The sequence below is a fragment of the Schistocerca serialis genome, chromosome 9, assembly GCF_023864345.2.
Source record: "Schistocerca serialis cubense isolate TAMUIC-IGC-003099 chromosome 9, iqSchSeri2.2, whole genome shotgun sequence".
Classification (NCBI taxonomy): domain Eukaryota; kingdom Metazoa; phylum Arthropoda; class Insecta; order Orthoptera; family Acrididae; genus Schistocerca; species Schistocerca serialis.
In genome coordinates, this window is record NC_064646.1 from 108184928 (window position 1) to 108205840 (window position 20913).

Here is a 20913-nt window from a genome sequence, read left to right on the forward strand (position 1 = left end):
GCATCAGTACGGCTTTAGAAAGCATCACTCCTGTGAAACGCAACTCGCCCTTTTTTCACATGATATCTTGCGAACCATGGATGAAGGGTATCAGACGGATGCCATATTCCTTGACTTCCGGAAAGCGTTTGACTCGGTGCCCCACTGCAGACTCCTAACTAAGGTACGAGCATATAGGATTGGTTCCCAAGTATGTGAGTGGCTCGAAGACTTCCTAAGTAATACACTCCTGGAAATTGAAATAAGAACACCGTGAATTCATTGTCCCAGGAAGGGGAAACTTTATTGACACATTCCTGGGGTCAGGTACATCACATGATCACACTGACAGAACCACAGGCACATAGACACAGGCAACAGAGCATGCTCAATGTCGGCACTAGTACAGTGTATATCCACCTTTCGCAGCAATGCACGCTGCTATTCTCCCATGGAGACGATCGTAGAGATGCTGGATGTAGTCCTGTGGAACGGCGTGCCATGCCATTTCCACCTGGCGCCTCAGTTGGACCAGCGTTCGTGCTGGACGTGCAGACCGCGTGAGACGACGCTTCATCCAGTCCCAAACATGCTCAATGGGGGACAGATCCGGAGATCTTGCTGGCCAGGGTAGTTGACTTACACCTTCTAGAGCACGTTGGGTGGCACGGCATACATGCGGACGTGCATTGCCCTGTTGGAACAGCAAGTTCCCTTGCCGGTCTTGGAATGGTAGAACGATGGGTTCGATGACGGTTTGGATGTACCGTGCACTATTCAGTGTCCCCTCGACGATCACCAGTGGTGTACGGCCAGTGTAGGAGATCGCTCCCCACACCATGATGCCGGGTGTTGGCCCTGTGTGCCTCGGTCGTATGCAGTCCTGATTGTGGCGCTCACCTGCACGGCGCCAAACACGCATACGACCATCATTGGCACCAAGGCAGAAGCGACTCTCATCGCTGAAGACGACACGTCTCCATTCGTCCCTCCATTCACGCCTGTCGCGACACCACTGGAGGCGGGCTGCACGATGTTGGGGCGTGAGCGGAAGACGGCCTAACGGTGTGCGGGACCGTAGCCCAGCTTCATGGAGACGGTTGCGAATGGTCATCGCCGATACCCCAGGAGCAACAGTGTCCCTAATTTGCTGGGAAGTGGCGGTGCGGTCCCCTACGGCACTGCGTAGGATCCTACGGTCTTGGCGTGCATCCGTGCGTCGCTGCGGTCCGGTCCCAGGTCGACGGGCACGTGCACCTTCCGCCGACCACTGGCGACAAGATCGATGTACTGTGGAGACCTCACGCCCCACGTGTTGAGCAATTCGGCGGTACGTCCACCCGGCCTCCCGCATGCCCACTATACACCCTCGCTCAAAGTCCGTCAACTGCACATACGGTTCACGTCCACGCTGTCGCGGCATGCTACCAGTGTTAAAGACTGCGATGGAGCTCCGTATGCCACGGCAAACTGGCTGACACTGACGGCGGCGGTGCACAAATGCTGCGCAGCTAGCGCCATTCGACGGCCAACACAGCGGTTCCTGGTGTGTCCGCTGTGCCGTGCGTGTGATCATTGCTTGTACAGCCCTCTCGCAGTGTCCGGAGCAAGTATGGTGGGTCTGACACACCGGTGTCAATGTGTTCTTTTTTCCATTTCCAGGAGTGTAGAACCCAGTACGTTGTCCTCGATGGTTTAATCTGCCACTAAATCTTACCCTATTAAAAATTTTATAGGACCCAGCTTAATAGGTACGACTCAGTAATAGCGTTGAGCATCGCCCACTCCTAGAGCACACGGTACTGCCGTACGCTTATACAGTTCGCCCTGGAAGGTAGTGTGAGCAGTTGGCGGCCATTCACTCACCAGCGGAAGCGTTCCGGAAGCCGCTCGCCCTCCTCCGCAGCATCAGGGGGTCCCCGCCGGTGCCGGCTGCAGACACACAAAGCAGAAGAACGCAGTTAGAGCCCTTCCCAGTGGAGAAGAAACCACCCTCTCTGCACCGTTCATAAGACTCGTCACACTCACTCGTCAAATGTACTGTCTTCAGAAAGAAAGATCTGAGTCCTGTGTAATGCGAGGAATTCTGATACGCTGCTGTGAAGCCCTCAGCACCATACCTACACACTTTCAAACTACTATTTTTCGTTTAACATTTGACGATGCCACTGTGGCTCCAGCATGTTAGGACATGTCTTTATAAAACAGATCTGAAGATGGTCGTTATAGGGCGAAACGGGTAATCTGATGAAAAAAAAAAGTTGTGAGCATAGACGTGAAGTAAAGGAAATTTATTCTAAGTACAGGGTGTTGCATATATCTGAAGACCGTAAGTGCATCCTTGTGGTTGCCAGCCACCCGAGCAGGTTCCGGTTGAATGTGTCCCTTGTCTCCCCTTGTTAATGCTGCACTACGCGCCTTTTCCGCCACTGTGTCATTCGAACTAGGACTGCCGACATTTTTAAAAATCTCGTGAATCCGATATGTCGGTATTTAAAAAATATCTTTATCGGCTCTCGATATATCTAACAAAGTATCGCTATATCGATATATATGCGGAAAAAGTATTGACATACCTGCCGATAAAAATACCGACTACACATAGTAAATATACTGCCGGTTTTAGAGATGTATATGTAAATACTGATTTATTATTAGACATTCTGTACATCAACATACTAGGAGCCTGCCTATCTCTTTAGAGAAAGAACTGAAAGGAAAACGATGCACGTTCACGCTTGGTGATAACCACTTTGCTAACAATGGTAACTGCATGTAATTCGCACAATAAAATGTGTCCGATGGGACCGACGTTCGGTTTCGTCACATATCAGATTTGTCTGGGACACTTCATGTCGACTTCCTGGTTCTTTCATTTCTACCAACGCCAATGACCTGCGAGCGCCGATTACGTCAGCATTTCCCCTCACACGTCTCCGCCCAGTTAAAGACCAGTCTTGTAATTTAGATTGTTATTTATCATTTTCAGTAACTGGTTCTGAAGAACGCCGGTGTGAAGAAATAACAAACTAGTAGCATTCAAAATGGTTTTTTTAACGCAGCTGGTGTGCTATTTCTTCACATCGGAAATCTTGGCATTCCATTCACACCGCCAACACCACCCGCCCGACTCCCCCACGTGCAATCGAACTTCTCTTTTGCGTCGTATATACTTGCTTCACATAGTCAAACAGAAAGACTGGTTGTGGTGAAACCTCAAAAAGTAGTAAGACTCATTCACACAGTGAAAGTAAAATTATTTTCTACTACGATTTCAAAAGAACGACTTCAAATATTTACCGGAAATTGTGAAAAAAATATAATATAAAAGTGTTGGCATTTGATATTGCCATTTTGATGTCGATGTAAATATACTGGAAAAAATATCGCCCATATATGTCGATATATTTGGGCTAACGCAATGAAACAAACATCACGAGTGTAACAGTGAAATATTTCGTACCACAGTGAGGGTTTATTTACGATTCGTATGTGCGAACAGAGTCCGGAGATTGAACAGAACTTTCCAGGTGTTGTAATTTCGTGATGCAATTCATAAATTAGCGAATAAAATTCATGATCGGGAAGTATTCACGGCAAGATGCGTAAACGATGATCTAAGGCGCTCACTGATGCTCATCTAAATGACGTTGCCTGGAAATTTTTATTAAAACGTCTCTAAGGGTTCTTTCAGTGCAAACGCAAATTCTTGTACCTTTCTACAAAGGGCTGTTAACTCACTCGTGCTGCAGACCTGTGAAGTAAGAGTAGCGCAAGAACATAAACCTGGTGATCCTGTGCACAGGATTGGGTTTTGCGAATGAAACAAGTGTGTGACGGCGAAACGGATGCTCGCCTCGTTGTGTTCTCAGAGGAGCCTTGGCTCCATTCACACGGCTGCGTCAGTTCCCACAACTCTCGACACTGGAGCGCCAATAGATGGTTCAAATGGCTCTGAGCACTATGGGACTCAACTGCTGAGGTGATTAGTCCCCTACAACTTAGAACTAGTTAAACCTAACTAACCTAAGGACATCACAAACAACCATGCCCGAGGCAGGATTCGAACCTGCGACCTTAGCGGTCTTGCGGTTCCAGACTGCAGCGCCTTTAACCGCACGGCCACTTCCCAAAAGACCAACTCTGCTTCACGAGGAACCCCTTCACGATCAGGAAACAGGAGTCTTGTCCGCACTTAGTAGTGTCAGTATAGCAGGCCCAATGTCTGTGTAATGGCACTGTATACTGTGAAAGAAAAGTGAAAAACGTTTTTCAGAAGCTTTTTAACGAACTGAGTGAAACAGAGCGAAGTTTCGCTTTTTCTCAACAGGATTCGGGAAGGGCTCATACGACAAATGTTTCTTAGGACGCAATTCCAGATATGTTCCACAACCCTCATTCACTATGCACCCGTCCCCCCCCCCCCCTTCCACCCCTAACCACACTTTTCTCCCCATTTCGTACAAACGTTTGCTTGGTGTTTTATAGCAATAATAGATCCTTCTATTTAAAGGGTTTTAAATCCCAACGCTATTGGTGACCACTTGTTTTATACAGGGTGTTACAAAAAGGTACGGTAAAACGTTCAGGAAACATTCCTCACACACAAAGAAAGAAAATATGTTATGTGGACATGTGTCCGGAAACGCTTACTTTCCCTGTTAGAGCTCATTTTATTACTTCTCTTCAAATCACATTAAGTAGGAATGGAAACACACAGCAACAGAACGTACTAGCATGACTTCAAACACTTTGTTACAGGAAATGTCCAAAATGTCCTCCGTTAGCGAGGATATGTGCATCCACCCTCCGTCGCATGGAATCCCTGATGCGCTGATGCAGCCCTAGAGAATGGCGTATTGTATCACAGCCGTCCACAATACGAGCACGAAGAGTCTCTACATTTGGTACCGGGGTTGCGTAGACAATAGCTTTCAAATGCCCCCATAAATGAAAGTCAAGAGGGCTGAGGTCACGAGAGCGTGGAGGCCATGGAATTGGCCCGTCTCTACCAATCCATCGGTCACCGAATCTGTTGTTGAGAAGCGTACGAACACTTCGACTGAAATGTGCAGGAGCTCCATCGTGCATGAACCACATGTTGTGTCGTACTTATAAAGGCAAATGTTCTAGCAGCACAGGTAGAGTATCCCGTATGAAACCATGATAACGTGCTCCATTGAGCGTAGCTGGAAGAACATGGGGCCCAATCAAGACATCACCAACAATGCCTGCCCAAACGTTCACAGAAAAGCTGTGTTGATGACGTGATTGCACAATTGCGTGCGGATTATCGTCAGCCCACACATGTTGATTGTGAAAATTTACAATTTGATCACGTTAGAATGAAGCCTCATCCGTAAAGAGTACATTTGCACTGAAATGAGGATTGACACATTGTTGGATAAAGCATTCGCAGAAGTGTACCCGTGGAGGCCAATCAGCTGCTGATAGTGCCTTCACGCGCTGTACATGGTACGGAAACAACTGTTTCTCCAGTCGCACTCTCCATACAGTGACGTGGTCAACGTTACCTTGTACAGCAGCAACTTCTCTGACGCTGACATTAGGGTTATCGTCAACTGCACGAAGAATTGCCTCGTCCATTGCAGGTGTCCTCGTCCTTCTAGGTCTTCCCCAGTCGCGAGTCAGACGCTGGAATGTTCCGTGCTCCCTAAGACGCCGATCAACTGCTTCGAACGTCTTCCTGTCGGGACAGCTTCGGTCTGGAAATATGTCTCGATACAAACGTACGGCGCCACGGCTATTGCCCAGTGCTAATCCATACATCAAATGGGCATCTGCCAACTCCGCATTTATGAACATTGCACTGACTGCAAAACCACGTTCGTGATGAACACTAACCTGTTGATGCTACGTACTGATGTGCTTCATGCTATTACTGTAGAGTAATGAGTCGCATGTCAACACAAGCACCGAAGTCAACATTACCTTCCTTCAATTGGGCCAACTGGCGGTGAATCGAGGAAGTACAGTACATACTGACGAAACTAAAATAAGCTCTAACATGGAAATTAAGCGTTTCCGGACACATGTCCACATAACATCTTTTCTTTATTTGGGTGTGAGGAATGTTTCCTGAAAGTTTGGCCGTACCTTTTTGTAACAACCTGTATAACTGACCAATTTCTAAACATAACTGTAATTCATAACAATATATAACTGCTTTTTTTATAAGTGACCATGTATCAAATATTTCACTATCTTGCACGATTGCGCTTCTATGTAAGTTTAATTACGATGATGTAACTCACGCTTTTACATGCACACTGGGAAGTTGGCTGTTCACACGATATTATGTCAACACTAGCGGCTTCTACCCACTTCAAAGATAATGTAACCACCTTGTATAATAAAGAGCCCACTACCTGTTCCCATGACATACCACAGGTCACATGGTGCAAACTGGGAGGCCTTTATGATGGTCTTTGACAATCGTTTCACTTATGTTTACGTCAGTGGCTGCTTAGACACAGTGTATCAGTATTTAAAACCTGTGATTTGGTCATCTATTTTATTCCGCAACCATATCAAGTGAAGAAGTCATGGTAATTACCAGTAAATTAGCCTCCTACACATATATTCTCGCATTTATTTGTGACTAAATTGGTTAACTAACGGGAGAAACTTGTTTTGACGGTGACTTGTGTTTTACTCAATTATAATGGTTTTTAATATGTAAGTAAGGGAAAAAATCAAGCAACACTTATATTAATTTAACTGTTGGCCTGTTAGTTTTCCAATACTTTTTCTGAAAATCGTACTTCTATTGTGCTTCAATCTGTTGCAGTAGTAACACTTGATAATGGACAAGGATCGAATTGTGGAACAACTCCTGTTGTACACTAAAATGGTGATTATATCTTTCAAAAAATGTTCCATAACAGTCATTAGCAGTAATATCTGCCATATTAGAAGTATCGATATAACCCTGTTCGGTTACACTTTGTTTGCAACACTAAAGGAAAAAGATTTTGAAATTTGTGGTAAGTTCCTATGGGACGAAACTGCTGAAGTCATCGGTCCCTGGGCTTACACACTACTTAATCTAACTTAAACTAACTTATGCTCCATGCCCGCCGGAGGACTCGAAGCTCCGACGGAGGGAAGCCGTGCGAACCGTGGCACGACGCCCGAGACCGCGCGGTTACCCCGCGCGGCGCAGTAAAGGATAAAGGATACATAAGAAATACGCACACGTTAGAGAAACTCAAGGATAATATTCGAGAGTCAGTTAATTCACTTTATCAAACAGCATTAAGTCGTGTGGTGAATAATTTCTTGAGTGGGTGTCAGAAACACGTCTAAAATATTGGCAGGCATTTCCAGTATCTCCACGCATGACATGGCTGAGTACAATATTCATTTGCAGCTACACTAAAGACACAAAGAAACTGGTTCAGCTGCCAAGTATCACGTAGGGGCACCACGAGCATCCAGAAGTGCCGTAGCACGACGTGGCATGGGCTCGACTAATGCCTGAAGTAGTACAGCAGGGAAATGACACCATGAATCCTGAAAGAATGTCCACTAACCTGTAAGAGTACGAAGGGGTGGAAATCTCTTCCGAACAGTACGTTGCAAGGTATCGCAGAAATGCTACATTATGTTCATGTATGGAGTGTTTGGTGGACATCGGAAGTGTTTAAACTCAGAAGAGTGTTCCTGGAGCCACTCTGTAGCAGTTCTGGACGTGTGGATGGTCGCATTGCCCTGCTGGAATTGCCGAAGTCCGTCGGAATGCACAATGGGCATGGATGGGTGCAGATGATGAGGAAGTATGCTTATGTACGTGTCACCCGTCATAGTCGTATGTAGAAGTATCAGGGCTCCCGTATCATTCCAATTGCACAAGCCCCACACAATTACAAAGCCTCCACCAGCTTGAACAGTCACTTGCTGACATGCAGGGTACACAATTCATGAGGTTGTCTCTATACCCGTAGGCGTCGATCCGTCGGTGTTGACGGGCCGAGGCGAAGCTTTGTGTCGTGCAGTCATTAAGGGTGCACGGATAGGCCTTTGGCTCCGAAAGCCCATATCGATGATGTTTCGTTGAATGGTTCGCACTCTGACACTTTTTGATGGCCCAGGATTGAAATCTGCAGCTATTTGCGAAAGGGTTGCACTTCTGAAAAAAATGTGTGTGAAATCTTATGGGACTGAACTGCTGAGGTCATCAGTCCCTAAGCTTACACACTACTTAACCTAAATTATCCTAAGGACAAACTCACACACCCATGCCTGACGGAGGACTCGAACCTCCGCCGAGACTAGCCGCGCAGTCCATGACTGCAGCCCCTAGACCGCTCGGCTAATCCCACGCTGCTGCACTTCTGACATGTTGACCGTCTCTCTTCAGTCGTCGTTGATCCCGTTCTTGCAGGTTCTTTTTCCGTCCTTATCTAAGTCGGAGATTTGATGCTTTACCGGATCCCTGATATTCAAGGTACACTCGTGAAATGCGCGTACGGGAAAATACCCACTTCATCGCCACTTCGGAGATGCTGCGTCCCTCGCTCGTGCTCCCACTGTAACACAACGTTCAAACTCACTTAGATCTTGATAATCTGCCATTGTACAGCAGTAACGTATCTAACAACTGCGCCAGACACTTGTTATCTTGTTCTACCGGTTTAAATACCTCTGTATTTGAATACGCATGCCTATACCAGTTTCTTTGGCGCTTCAGTGTTTTTTAACTTAAGTCCTGCGGTAGTAGATGGCCCACACGGTATCTGATTCACCGAACGACCGAGCGCTCGTTGCCCGCCATCTACAGAACAATATATGCCGTCTGTTGGGAAGACGTTAGGGCGATTATATCTTCAGATCTCCGATAGAAATCTGTCAACCACTGAGAGCAGTTGAAGACGCAGCAGGTCTCAGAGCTCCTGCCGTCTACGAGATACCTTGCGAGTGTGGCCAGTCTTACGTCGGACAAACAGTACACAGTGTGGAATAACACAGGAAGGAGCTTGAGAGGTTTTATCGCCTATGCTACCCCGAGAAATCTGTCTCAGCTGAGCATGCTTGAGAAAACGGACACCGGATAAAATTTGACGACACGTGCGTCTTGGCTCCCACTAGCATCGTTTAGGATTGTGTAATTAATGACGCCACTGAAGTAAAACCTGCTGATAATGCTCTAAATAGAGACGGTGCCCTGCAGCTCAGCACATTGTGGGATCCAAAGACAGTGCGGCTGAAGCGGGCACATCGAACGCTGGATCAACTTACCCCCGTATATGGCGATCCCGCGAACACCAGTGACGTCACAGCCGGCAGCTGGTATACATAGGGTGTTTCCGTAAGAGCGTGCTAAAATGTAACAGGACAGAATGAAAGCTCCACTGAAGAATTTGAGGTAGGGAACTTGGGTTCGGAGAAGACAGCTTAAGGAGGTATGGAAGTAAACTTGTCTACTGCTTTGCCTAGCATTACTGTTTCCCAGATTATTTACAAATAACTTGGCTGTAAGTTTACACGTGCTGTACTGTTTAGTTACATGAACATTCTTTATTTCCTGCAAGGAAATAAGGAGCACGAACCTGATTACGAGGGAGCCATGAGGCAGGTCTTGTTTACTTTTCCATTAAGTGATCTGTTGTATCGTATTTACACAGTAACATAACAGAGCCTGCTATGAATCAACAACAGACCAATTTATTACTCAGTGCTGCTCAGAGACGTACAGTACAATACAATGGAGCAGCACCCGTACAGTATTTCTTGGTCACTGCACTGGAAGCGGATGTCGTATTCCAATTGCCTACGAGGTCACCTGACCTGAATCGCCTTGATTATCTTCTGCGGGGATACCTAAAAGCACTTGTGTTCAAGATCCCAGTTGATAAGAAGATGCAATTAGTTGCCATAATTGTAGCTACCTGTGAAGCGAAACACACCAGGGATATTTGTCCGGGTGCGTCAGAAACTTGTTCGCCGATGTCATGCTTTCATTGAGGTTGACGACCGTCAGTTTCACCACATTTTGTAACATGCAATACAAATGGTACATTATTGTGTCAATGATGGTATTCGCAGTTAAGTAATGCAAATATGCAAATAAAAAGGTACACAGTAACTTGATCTTATTCCTATTAGCTCCTTAAGCTGGCTTCTCCGACCCGAGGCTCCCTATGTCAAATTCAGTGGAGCATTCTCTATGTCCTGTAACATTTTTGCACAGTCTTACGGAGATTCCCTGTATAAGAGGCTACCAGCACTCCTCAGGCAGTCATACCACTTGACAAAGGACAAGGAGAGCTCGGCCGAAAGCTTGACGCGGCTGGAAACTCGAGAACATTTTATTCAATGCTAACGGCCGTGAGACTCTGCATTCATAGATTCTCAGGTATGATAGAGAAATGAAACGACAGAAGGACATGTTGACTGCTGTGTAGGCTCAGTCATTAGATCAGACCTCCAACGTACACAAAAGCTCTAAGACTAGAGATATTAAGCTGTAACTGTAAAAATAGCAAACATATCTGTCGCATCTCTAAGCGCGCCGCGTTTTATGAGGAGTCGTTTACATGGTGTACCGGTGCGCCTTGGCGTGCATCTCGCTGACAGCGCAGCCCGTGGATTCCCACGTATTTACGCCCGCCGCGCGCGCGGCACGTCACACCGCGCCGCCACACACGTATTTCATTCAGAAATATGCTTCCGCGCGGGAAGCCAGCGGCCGGTAAACATTCCACCAGCGCAGGCGGGGCGCCCGTGTAAACACGCGTTCTCGAGACAGCCTGTTTTCATCGGCAAGATCAACACACTGCCGGTGTTGCTTTAACGCTCGCGTACCCCGTGTTTCATCTGAGCAGTACTGCCGTGCCAAGGTTATTCTCTTACTGTGGACAACAAACTCATTGCAACCATCACTACTTGATCACTAAGAGGAGACAGCTGGTTTAATACAATCATGTCTTCGTATTTTGCAAGTATTTCATGCAAAAATTCATACCTCATGGAAAGTAACATTTTTCTAGGTAGTTAATGGCAGACCACTCAATGTACAACATTGTGCAAGGTATGGTAGGAATCTTGAAAGCGAAGAGGAAAATCCTAACAGCTACGGCAAAAGCATCATTTACAGTTAAAGACTCACTAGAAACACAATTCCCAAGAGAAGAGATGCATTTATTTCTCCATCAAATAGTAACACAATTACTATCTTCTTTGGAATGTTTACGAATCTCAGTAAATGGTGGGTATACTGAATGTATACTTATACCGATTAACTTTTGTGGAATATTGGCTTGAGTCCTTACTATTACATTGCTCTAAATTTACGCTTTTTAGCCGCTGGACTCGTAAAAACCATTACAATGTCTTGTGCTTAATGAAGTTTTTGTAAAATTTTGATACAATTTGCGCCGGCCGAAGTGGCCGTGCGGTTAAAGGCGCTGCAGTCTGGAACCGCAAGACCGCTACGGTCGCAGGTTCGAATCCTGCCTCGGGCATGGATGTTTGTGATGTCCTTAGGTTAGTTAGGTTTAACTAGTTCTAAGTTCTAGGGGACTAATGACCTCAGCAGTTGAGTCCCATAGTGCTCAGAGCCATTTGAACCATTTGAAAGAGCAGGTGAGAAGAGAAGCTTCTGGAGTTTCATTGTTAAAAGAAGAGTGCAATTTACAGGCCATCTATTAAGACATGAAGGACTCCTGAACAGAATCATAGAGGGATATGTCGAGGGAAAAAGACCAAGAGGAAGACCACGGCTGAGCTACATGGATCAAATCGTGAAAGATGTAGGATGTAACACATACAAAGAAATGAAGAGAAAAGCTGAAAGACGCACAGAATGGAGATAAGCTGCCATTGTAGCTGTTGCAAACCAATCCTTGGATTGACCACAAGAGAAGAAGAAGAAATGGAAATAATGTGGAATGAGTCATTTTACATTCACAGTACGCATTCGTATGTAAAGATGGGCACATGCTAGCCATTTACGAATGATTTCAAATTTTTTTTATATTTTTTTAAAATACAGATGTGAATTAGTAATTCCTATACACCACCTCTCACATATTAGACATACAGAAATTCTTCTATGGACTAGGAGGAGTGGGCAAGGACGAAATTTTTCATAGTGTTTCAAATTTTACTTTGCTGACTGCCAGCCGCGCGGGGTTAGCCGAGTGGTCTAGGGCGCTGCAGTCATGGACTGTGCAGCTGATCCCGGCGGACGTTCGTGTCCTCCCTCGGGCGTGGGTGTGTGTGTTTGTCCTTAGCATAATTTAGGAATTTAGGTCAAGTAGTGTGTAAGCTTAAGGACTGATGGCCTTAGCAGTTCAGTCCCATAAGATTTCACACACATTTGAACAATTTTTTGACTGTCAGACATTTTGACCCATTGGCTAAGTGTCAAAAATTTTGGTTTAGCATTGGGCATCCCTTTTTGTGCTAAGACAATCTTAATTTGTAATTGTTGTTGTTGTTGTTGTGGTCTTCAGTCCTGAAACTGGTTTGATGCAGCTCTCCATGCTACTCTATCCTGTGCAAGCTCCATCATCTCCCAGTAGCTACTGCAGCCTACATCCTTCTGAATCTGCTTAGTGTATTCATCTCTTGGTCTCCCTCTACGATTTTTACCCTCCACCCTGCCCTCCAGTACTAAATTGGTGATCCCTTGATGCCTCAGAACATGTCCTACCAACCGATCCCTTCTTCTAGTCAAGTTGTGCCACAAACTCCTCTTCTCCCCAATTCTATTCGATACCTCCTCATTAGTTACGTGATCTATCCATCTAATCTTCAGCATTCTTCTGTAGCACAACATTCCGAAAGCTTCTATTCTCTTATTGTGTAAACTATTTATCGTCCATGTTTCACTTCCACACATGGCTACACTCCATACAAATACTTTCAGAAACGACTTCCTGTCACTAAAATCAGTACTCGATGTTAACAAATTTCTCTTCTTCATAAACGCTTTCTTTGCCATTGCCAGTCTACATTTTATATCCTCTCTACTTCGGCCATCATCAGTTACTTTGCTCCCTAAATAGCAAAATTACTTTAAGTGTCTCATTTCCTAATCTAATCTAATTCGACTACATTCCATTATCCGCGTTTTGCTTTTGCTGATGTTCATCTTATACCATCCTTTCAAGTCTCTGTGCATTCCATTCAACTGGTCTTCCAAGTCCTTTGACGTCTTTGACAGAATTACAATGTCATCGGCGAACCTCAAAGTTTTTATTTCTACTCCATGGATTTTAATACCTACTCCGAACTTTTCTTTTGTTTCCTTTAATGCTTGCTCAATATACAGATTGAATAACATCGGGGACAGGCTACAACCCTGTCTGACTCCCTTCCCAACCACTGCTTCCCTTTCATGTCCCTCGATTCTTATAACTGCCATCTGCTTTCTGTACAAATTGTAAATAGCCATTCGCTCCCTGTATTTTACCCCTGCCACCTTCAGAATTTGAAAGAGAGTATTCCAGTCAACATTGTCAAAAGCTTTTTCTAGGTCTACAAACGCTAGCAACGTAGGTTTTCCTTTTCTTAATCTTTCTTCTAAGATAAGTCGTAGGGTCAGTATTGCCTCACGTGTTCCAACATGTTTACGGAATCCAAACTGATCTTCACCGAGGTCGGCTTCAACCAGGTTTTCCATTCGTCTGTAAGGAATTCGCGTTAGTATTTGGCAGCTGTGACTTAATAAACTGATAGTTCGGCAATTTTCACATCTGTCAACACCTGCTTTCTTTGGGATTGGAATTATTATATTCTTCTTGAAATCTGAGGGTATTTCGCCTGTCTCATACATCTTGCTCACCAGATGGTAGAGTTTTGTCAGAACTGGCTCTCCCTAGGTTATCAGTAGTTCTAATGGAATGTTGTGCCTTGTTTTGACTTAAGTCTTTCAGTGCTCTGTCGAAGCAGATGTCTACAATTATATGAATACGTGGTATCTGTCCTGTCGGACATGTCCGAAAGAACAGACACCACACATTCATTTAATTAGTCCGCCTCGATGGGCTATGAATTCACAGTCATCGTTGCAGATGTACATTTGCGTTCGACGTCCAGCTGGAATCTAAAATTAGCGAGCACGGAGGACATGGAGGGGTACTGTGGTTAGGTGGCGCTGCGTGGGAATGTGAGTCGGCCGAGCGTTAAAATGGCCGGGTGGCGAAGTAGTTCACGCAACTGCCTAGTAAGCACGAGGTCCCGGTTTCGAATCCTGGTCCGGCGCACATTTTCAATCCCGCATGAAGTCCCGACGCAGGTGGCACCGTCAGTTCCTTTCCTTCCTCCCTCTCCACCTTCAGTTTAGGTGTCTATAAGATGACTTTGGATGAGTATCACAGATTATTTGTACAGCATGTTCTGTGAGCAGAGAAGACCTACTTTTGGTTGCCGCATAATGTTATTCCACACGATATTCTACAATCAAAACAAGGAAAAATGTGTTAAGGGGGGACGTTGATGAAAAATACACTATTTCAAAAATGCACCAAATCCACAATTTTGGAGATATGGCAGTAAAATTTTGTACCACGCTTTACATGAAAGTAACACATTTATATATAAAATCCTTTGATTATATATATTCAACTTTTTTTAATGAAATTTGAAGTTTTATTTTAAAAAATAATGTATGTTCCTTTTTCTCAAAAGTATTCAAGAGATTTCTACAAAAATTTCTGTGTTTCACCTCTTTATATTTTGCAAACTTCTCTCATGAGGTTTTAGGAATAGGTCAGATAGGAGAATTTTCATAATTTTTTAATTATAATTACAAAAGTACAATTTTAAATTCATGCAAAATTCCAAGCACTTTGCCCCATATCTCAGCTTGCAATCAGAATTTCAAAATTTCCTCTTGAGAAAACGTTTATTAGGTTTACAGAAATATGTGTACAAGATTTCATAATTCTATCATTCATAGAAGCTGAGGAAAAGGTAGATAAACTTTAAAAAACAAAATTTTCAGAAAACGCAATTTAAAGTCCAACCTAGCTTTTTTCCTTGTGTCACTTCTTCAGAAGGCACCACACTTGTACTCTGGGTGGTCTTTTCCTTCAAGGCTTCTCTTCTGGTTTCTTGTTGTCTGTCTTCTTTCCTTTACCAGGTTTTCAACTGATTTTTCAGCTGCAGAGACGCACTGTAAATCTATTTTCCCAGGATGTCTTGAGTAGAATTTCCTATCTTGAAGCCCACTCTTTCTAATACCTTAATCCTCCCGACGTTCCCATCATTCAATACAATAACTGCATAATAAGTTGCAGTTCTGACAACTGTAGCAGATGCAAATGTGTTTTTAGGGCAATGATTCCATATGAGTGAATTTAGAGACTCATTTGGATTTTGGGGTTTTGCTATGAACACACTTTTTGAGAAGTGCTGGATCGGCCAGATGCCAGTACGTTGGCTTGACAAGATCCAGGAGACAACTTGGAAGCCTCTCCTTGTGAATGTAGGGGTTGTTATCCCTCTGAGCTTGTGGATATTTACACCAGCTAATGTGGCACAAATTATGAATAGGGTGTTCATCTGTTGACAACATTTGGAAATATGTAGCCCATACTGCACTTTTCTCTACGAAGATTTTCAACGATTCGAAGTGCAAGTGTGCTTAATTAAGTTGTTTTAGGAGTTCCAAGATGTGTTCTTTCCAGTTTAAAACCTTATCAAAAAAATGGTTCAAATGGCCCTGAGCACTATGGGACTTAACATCTATGGTCATCAGTCCCCTAGAACTTACAACTACTTAAACCTAACTAACCTAAGGACATCACACACATCCATGCCCGAGGCAGGATTCGAACCTGCGACCGTACCGGTCACGCGGTTCCAGACTGAAGCGCCTAGAACCGCAAGGCCCCACAGGCCAGCAAAACCTTATCAATGCGAATACCAAAAAAGTTTGAAGTTTCCATCCTAATTATTATTTTCTCGCCATACTCGTATATTCGTCTTATTATTGATGTACTGTCTCTACGTGTGCAGAACTGAATAATTTGTGTCTTTTTGAAATAGAGAATGAGACCATTTTGCAGGAAATCAACCCCATAATGCTTTTAAGAACATTATTTACCATTTATTCTGTGTATGTTTGGTTTGATTATAACACTAATGTTCTCTTAAATATACTTTAATTTTTCTTATGTATGTTAGATAGAAGCCTGTTCAGACATGTAAGAAACAATAATGGACCTGAGTCGATATTTGTGCTCTATAAGTGATGTCTCCGCATTGAAAACTGCCCCTACTGCTTACGCTGATTGCGTTATTAAGCACAACTTTCAGCGTTCTTTCGGTCAAATATTACATTATACACTGCTTGCCTATACTATCAGCTCCATAAAACTTTAGTTTATCTACGAGAATACTGTGATTCACACAATCAAATCTTTAGATGGGTCACAGAATATACTAACCGCCACTACTTTGTTATTTATTGCAGGTAAACTCAGGTAAGTGAACTTGTAATTTGCCTATCATTTGATCAGGTATTCTCATACCCAAACTTTGATTTACTGACGATACTATTGTTACGTTTCATGAAAACACGCTTAGTAGTATTTGTTTGGGCTAACTCCGGCTGCACAACGCAAAAATCAAATTACAAATATCTGCCAAAACAAGACAGAAAATTCGCCTGACAGCTCTTAGGAAAGGCACCGTGCACAATTCAGAAAAGACAGCGCTTATTACATGGGAATAAGTCTTTACTATTCCGTTTGAAACATCGTCAAATTCAGATGAGCTTATATTTTTAAAGGAAGAAATAATTTTCCTATTTTCAGAGGGGGAAATGGAAAAAATTTGTGTGACTTGTTTTTACAACATGTTAATTTGTTATTTCACTTCAACTCCATGTTCCTTATATTTTCCTAAATTTAAGAAATGATTATTATCATGCCTCCAGCAAAATGTAGCACCCCTGCTTAAATGTGCATCCGAGAGAGTGTAAATGGCTGTAACAGCCTACAATTTATATGAGATTGGACATGTAAAATGCCAAAAGCCTCATAGCTCACACTGCGTCTTATGAAGCTGAGTATCACACACGGTCGTAGTTCCGTTGATGATTTGATTCTGCGGAACTGTTACAGGAATGTGCACGTTTACGTTGCAGTAATGGATACCTGAAATATTTAAGGGATATCTTTAGCTTATACCACACTTACAATCGCTTACCTCATCAGTACAATAAGCAATACTTCCTTCGACAAACATCGAAATGAAACTACAATGAAATGAATACCACCAGCTGCATACAGGGGTTGACACAAGTGAACGGTAACAGTTGAAAATGTGTGCCCCGACCGGGACTCGAACCCGTGTTCTCCTGCTTACATGGCAAAAGTTCTATCCATGTTTTTGGTTGTTCATTTTTTAAATTTTTTAAATTTTTTTAATTTATGTAGATATCAATGTGCGAACAGTCATAGTTAATGAAGCCTGGAAAACTAAAACAGAATGAAGACACCATCGAAGATAGTAAACATAAATAACATGAACATAAAGCCACCACTTCGTAGTTAGGCTTCCCAGCGACTCCGTCACTGATAAAGATTGTTCAATATATGATCGTTTGCAGTTCGTTCTGACCTCATCTACCACCGCCTGGAACATTCCAGCTGCACGGCGGGCTGTGAAAGGCACTCCAGAGGTAGTTTGCGAAGCATTGTCGATATCTGGTATGCCCGGAAATAGCATGATGTCTTTCTTGCAAATGGAGCCAGAAGTCAAGTAAATTCTTGTATCCGTCACGACAGAGGTAGTGGACCGCATGTCCACGTATCCAGGTGACAGAGTTGGTTCGAGTCGTGGGGTAAAATGTCTCATCCGGAAACAATAACATGCGTGCAGATATATGCTCCGGCCTAACTCGCAAGAGATAAGCCAGCATCTGCCGCACTAGGTGCCAAACTGGTTCCGCCTCTCCAGAGTTGAGGCGGTGCTCGTCAGAATCTACTGTATTACAACTCACACAATTGGGAGATTCTGCCATGTGGATATTGTAGAGACGTTCTTGCGTCACCAGCTTCCCATTAACGACTACGTACTATTGGGAAACAACATTGGAATCAAGCATGGCATCGTGTACAGTCTTCCACACCACGCGCCACCGTACGTCAGGATATTTTAGTTCGACCACGATTAGTGGGCGGCGTTGCAGCATGTCGTGATATAGGCGTCGAGTTGTAGCCATTCGCGGTGTCGTGAGCGCTACACTGCAATAACTTTGTTCTAAATAGAAACGTCCTATATAAAAGAGGGGCGCTGGTATGTCCTGTAATGGCACGGACGCTCTTAGTGAAGCAGGTCGTAGCGCCGTCAGAAGCAGACTTGTGAGGCTCGTAGGACAACGGCGCAGCAGACATAAATATGAGCCAACATAGAGGGCAATGGCCCTATCATGGACGTTAACTAGGCCGAGACGACCTTTTTTCCTTGGGGAGGGTAAGAGATACGTATCTGATCTTCAGTAACATACCAACGGTGACGAAGTATCCTAGCGCTGCCATAATGCTACGAGACAAGGGTTTCGGATGGGGTAGCGTTTGGGCGACATGCGGTATGCGGGACGCAAGGTGTACATTGGCATAATACGCCCGCTGAACGATGTTGAGGGATCGCAAGCGCTGATTTGCAATTCCGGCTCTAATTTGGTGAAGAAGGCGTCGATAATTGAGCGTCGTCGCACGTCGCATGTCGTTCATGAAATCTAAGCCCAAGCAGCGTACAGTATCGCTGAAGCGTTAGGGGGCAATGTGTTCCTGCGGTAGCCCAATCCCGATGCTCAAGGCGACGGACTTGTCAACGTTGATTTGGCTACCAGAAGCTGTTCCGTAGGTTGCAATCCAGTCCAAAGCCGCAGTCATGTCGTCAGCTCCACGTATGACGATCATCAAATCATCCGCATAGGCGGTGCTGCGATAGATGGAGCCGCCGAACTGTATCCCAGTGAGCCTGTCTCGGAGACCACACAACAAGGGTTCTAAGGCCAATGCAAATAACAATGTTGATAATGGACATCCCTGTGGTACTGATCGGCGGATCGGCATGGGTGCCGTCAGTCTTCCATTAACAAGAACTGGAGAAGTAGCACCATGCAGAAGACGTGTCAACACTGTGATAAAGGGGTCGGGGTATTCCATGCGCCGTAGAACGGCCGTGAGGAAAGTGTGGCCCACACGGTCAAAAGCCTGGCTAAAGTCGATAGACGCCAGGGCTGCCGGCAAACGTCTCACCCGTGCAAGGGAGATGAGATCTCTGTGACGACATAACGCAGTTCTGATGTTGTTGGGTCCCCCCAAGGTCGTCTGATCGCTGGACAGGACGTGCAATAGTGTGCCGCGAATACGTTCTGATAGCAGCCTCGAAAAGATCTTGAAGTCGCTGCTCAATAACGCTAAGGGGCGATAATCGCGGACGTGATTCCGTCCCTTCGGCTTATGGATGGGGACAATCAGAACTTCCAAGAACGGTGCAGGCAATGTTATACCCGGGGACATAAATTCCTGACAAATTTCAATCAAACACGGTACCAACAGTTGTTTAAAGGCTCAATAGAACTCTTATGGTATTCCGTCGATTCCTGGTGATTTATGGGGAGCTCCTTTACCAATGGCATCGAGCACTTCCTCCTCTGTCGCGACTCCCAGTAAAGTCGGTACCATGTCTGATGGAACTGTACCGTGGACGTGTGCTGAAATGGTGTCTACCGTCGCCATATCAGGGAGCACTGCTGAATAAAGTTGAGCGTAATGGCCATAGAAGGCTTCTGCTATATCTGCCTGTTTTACAACGTGTCGACCGTCGTCCGTTATTATGTCGGTTACCAGTGCCCTACGGCGCCTCCTGCGTTCGAGGAGCACATGGTGCATAGATGGCCTTTCTGATTGTATCATGTCTGGAGCACGCGACCGTATAACAGCGCTCTGTAAATGACGGCGTGCTAAGGAGACGAGCTGCGCTTTCGCGCGATTGACCATGATCTGCCTGTCAGGTGAGGGCTCCACAGCAAGACATTCCCGTAATAAAAGTTTTCCGTGCTCCTCCTCCATGCCGCTGCTTCCCGACCGTAAGCCATGGAGGTGCGCCTAAGAGAGGCTTCGCATATTCAATCCACCAACTGAGGGTCGATCGGTAACGACCACGACGCTGTAAGGACGCGTTCCACGACTCTTTGATAGCACCCTTACATGCCGGCTCGTCCAGGTGAGCGACGTTCAGTTTCCAGGGGAGCCTACTGCGCCACACACGTGCAGGTTGGAGGCTAGGCAGCACACCTTTCGCCTTGCCACAATCAATATCAACGCAATAAGGGCACCACTCAAACTGACAATGCTACAACGCCTGCTCAATGCGGCGGACATCGAGGATGTGTGGTCGGTGAATGCAGTGGGCCAGAGCTCTGCTCCTCTCGTCGCCGTCGGAAGGGTGCTTGTGACGTAAATCCTGTCTAACCGACTTGATGAATGACTTTTATAATGGGTGTAACCAGGAGCTGGGCCATGGATGTGGCGCCACGTGTCGATCAGGTGGAGATCACGCACTAGCATTCCCAATTCCGCACACGGGACGTGATGTGGCTGCTGATCAGACGGAGATAATATACAGTTAAAATCTCCTCCGATCACCATATCGTCTATGCGGCCCATAAATAGAGGCGTAATAGCTTCTGAAAAAAGCGGGCCCGATCTCTCCGTCTCCCTGATCCTGAAGGGGGATATACATTGACGAGTCGTACACAGTTGACAGTTACTGCCATGGCTCTTGCGCTCGGTATGTACAGTACGTCCGTAGCCGCCAAGCCGTCCGTAGCAGGACAGCCACACCACAATCGGTAGAAGAGGCGTGGGAGATGTGGGCGGTATATCCGTAGAAGTCAGGGAAACTAGCGACACATACTTCCTGGAAGAAGGCCACGTCTATGTC

The 20913-nt window shown here is 45.1% G+C and overlaps 1 protein-coding gene across 1 annotated transcript in view; it reads right to left on the reverse strand.

Annotated features, from left to right (window-relative positions):
* Positions 1–20913, reverse strand: part of LOC126419403 (protein sidekick-2-like) — a 942205-nt gene that overhangs the window by 443294 nt on the left and 477998 nt on the right. Inside the window, exon 2 of the mRNA XM_050086592.1 lies at positions 1846–1911. Within this exon, the coding sequence (XP_049942549.1) occupies positions 1846–1888 (43 nt within the window). The 5' untranslated portion in view covers positions 1889–1911. The remainder of the gene's footprint in view (positions 1–1845; positions 1912–20913) is intronic.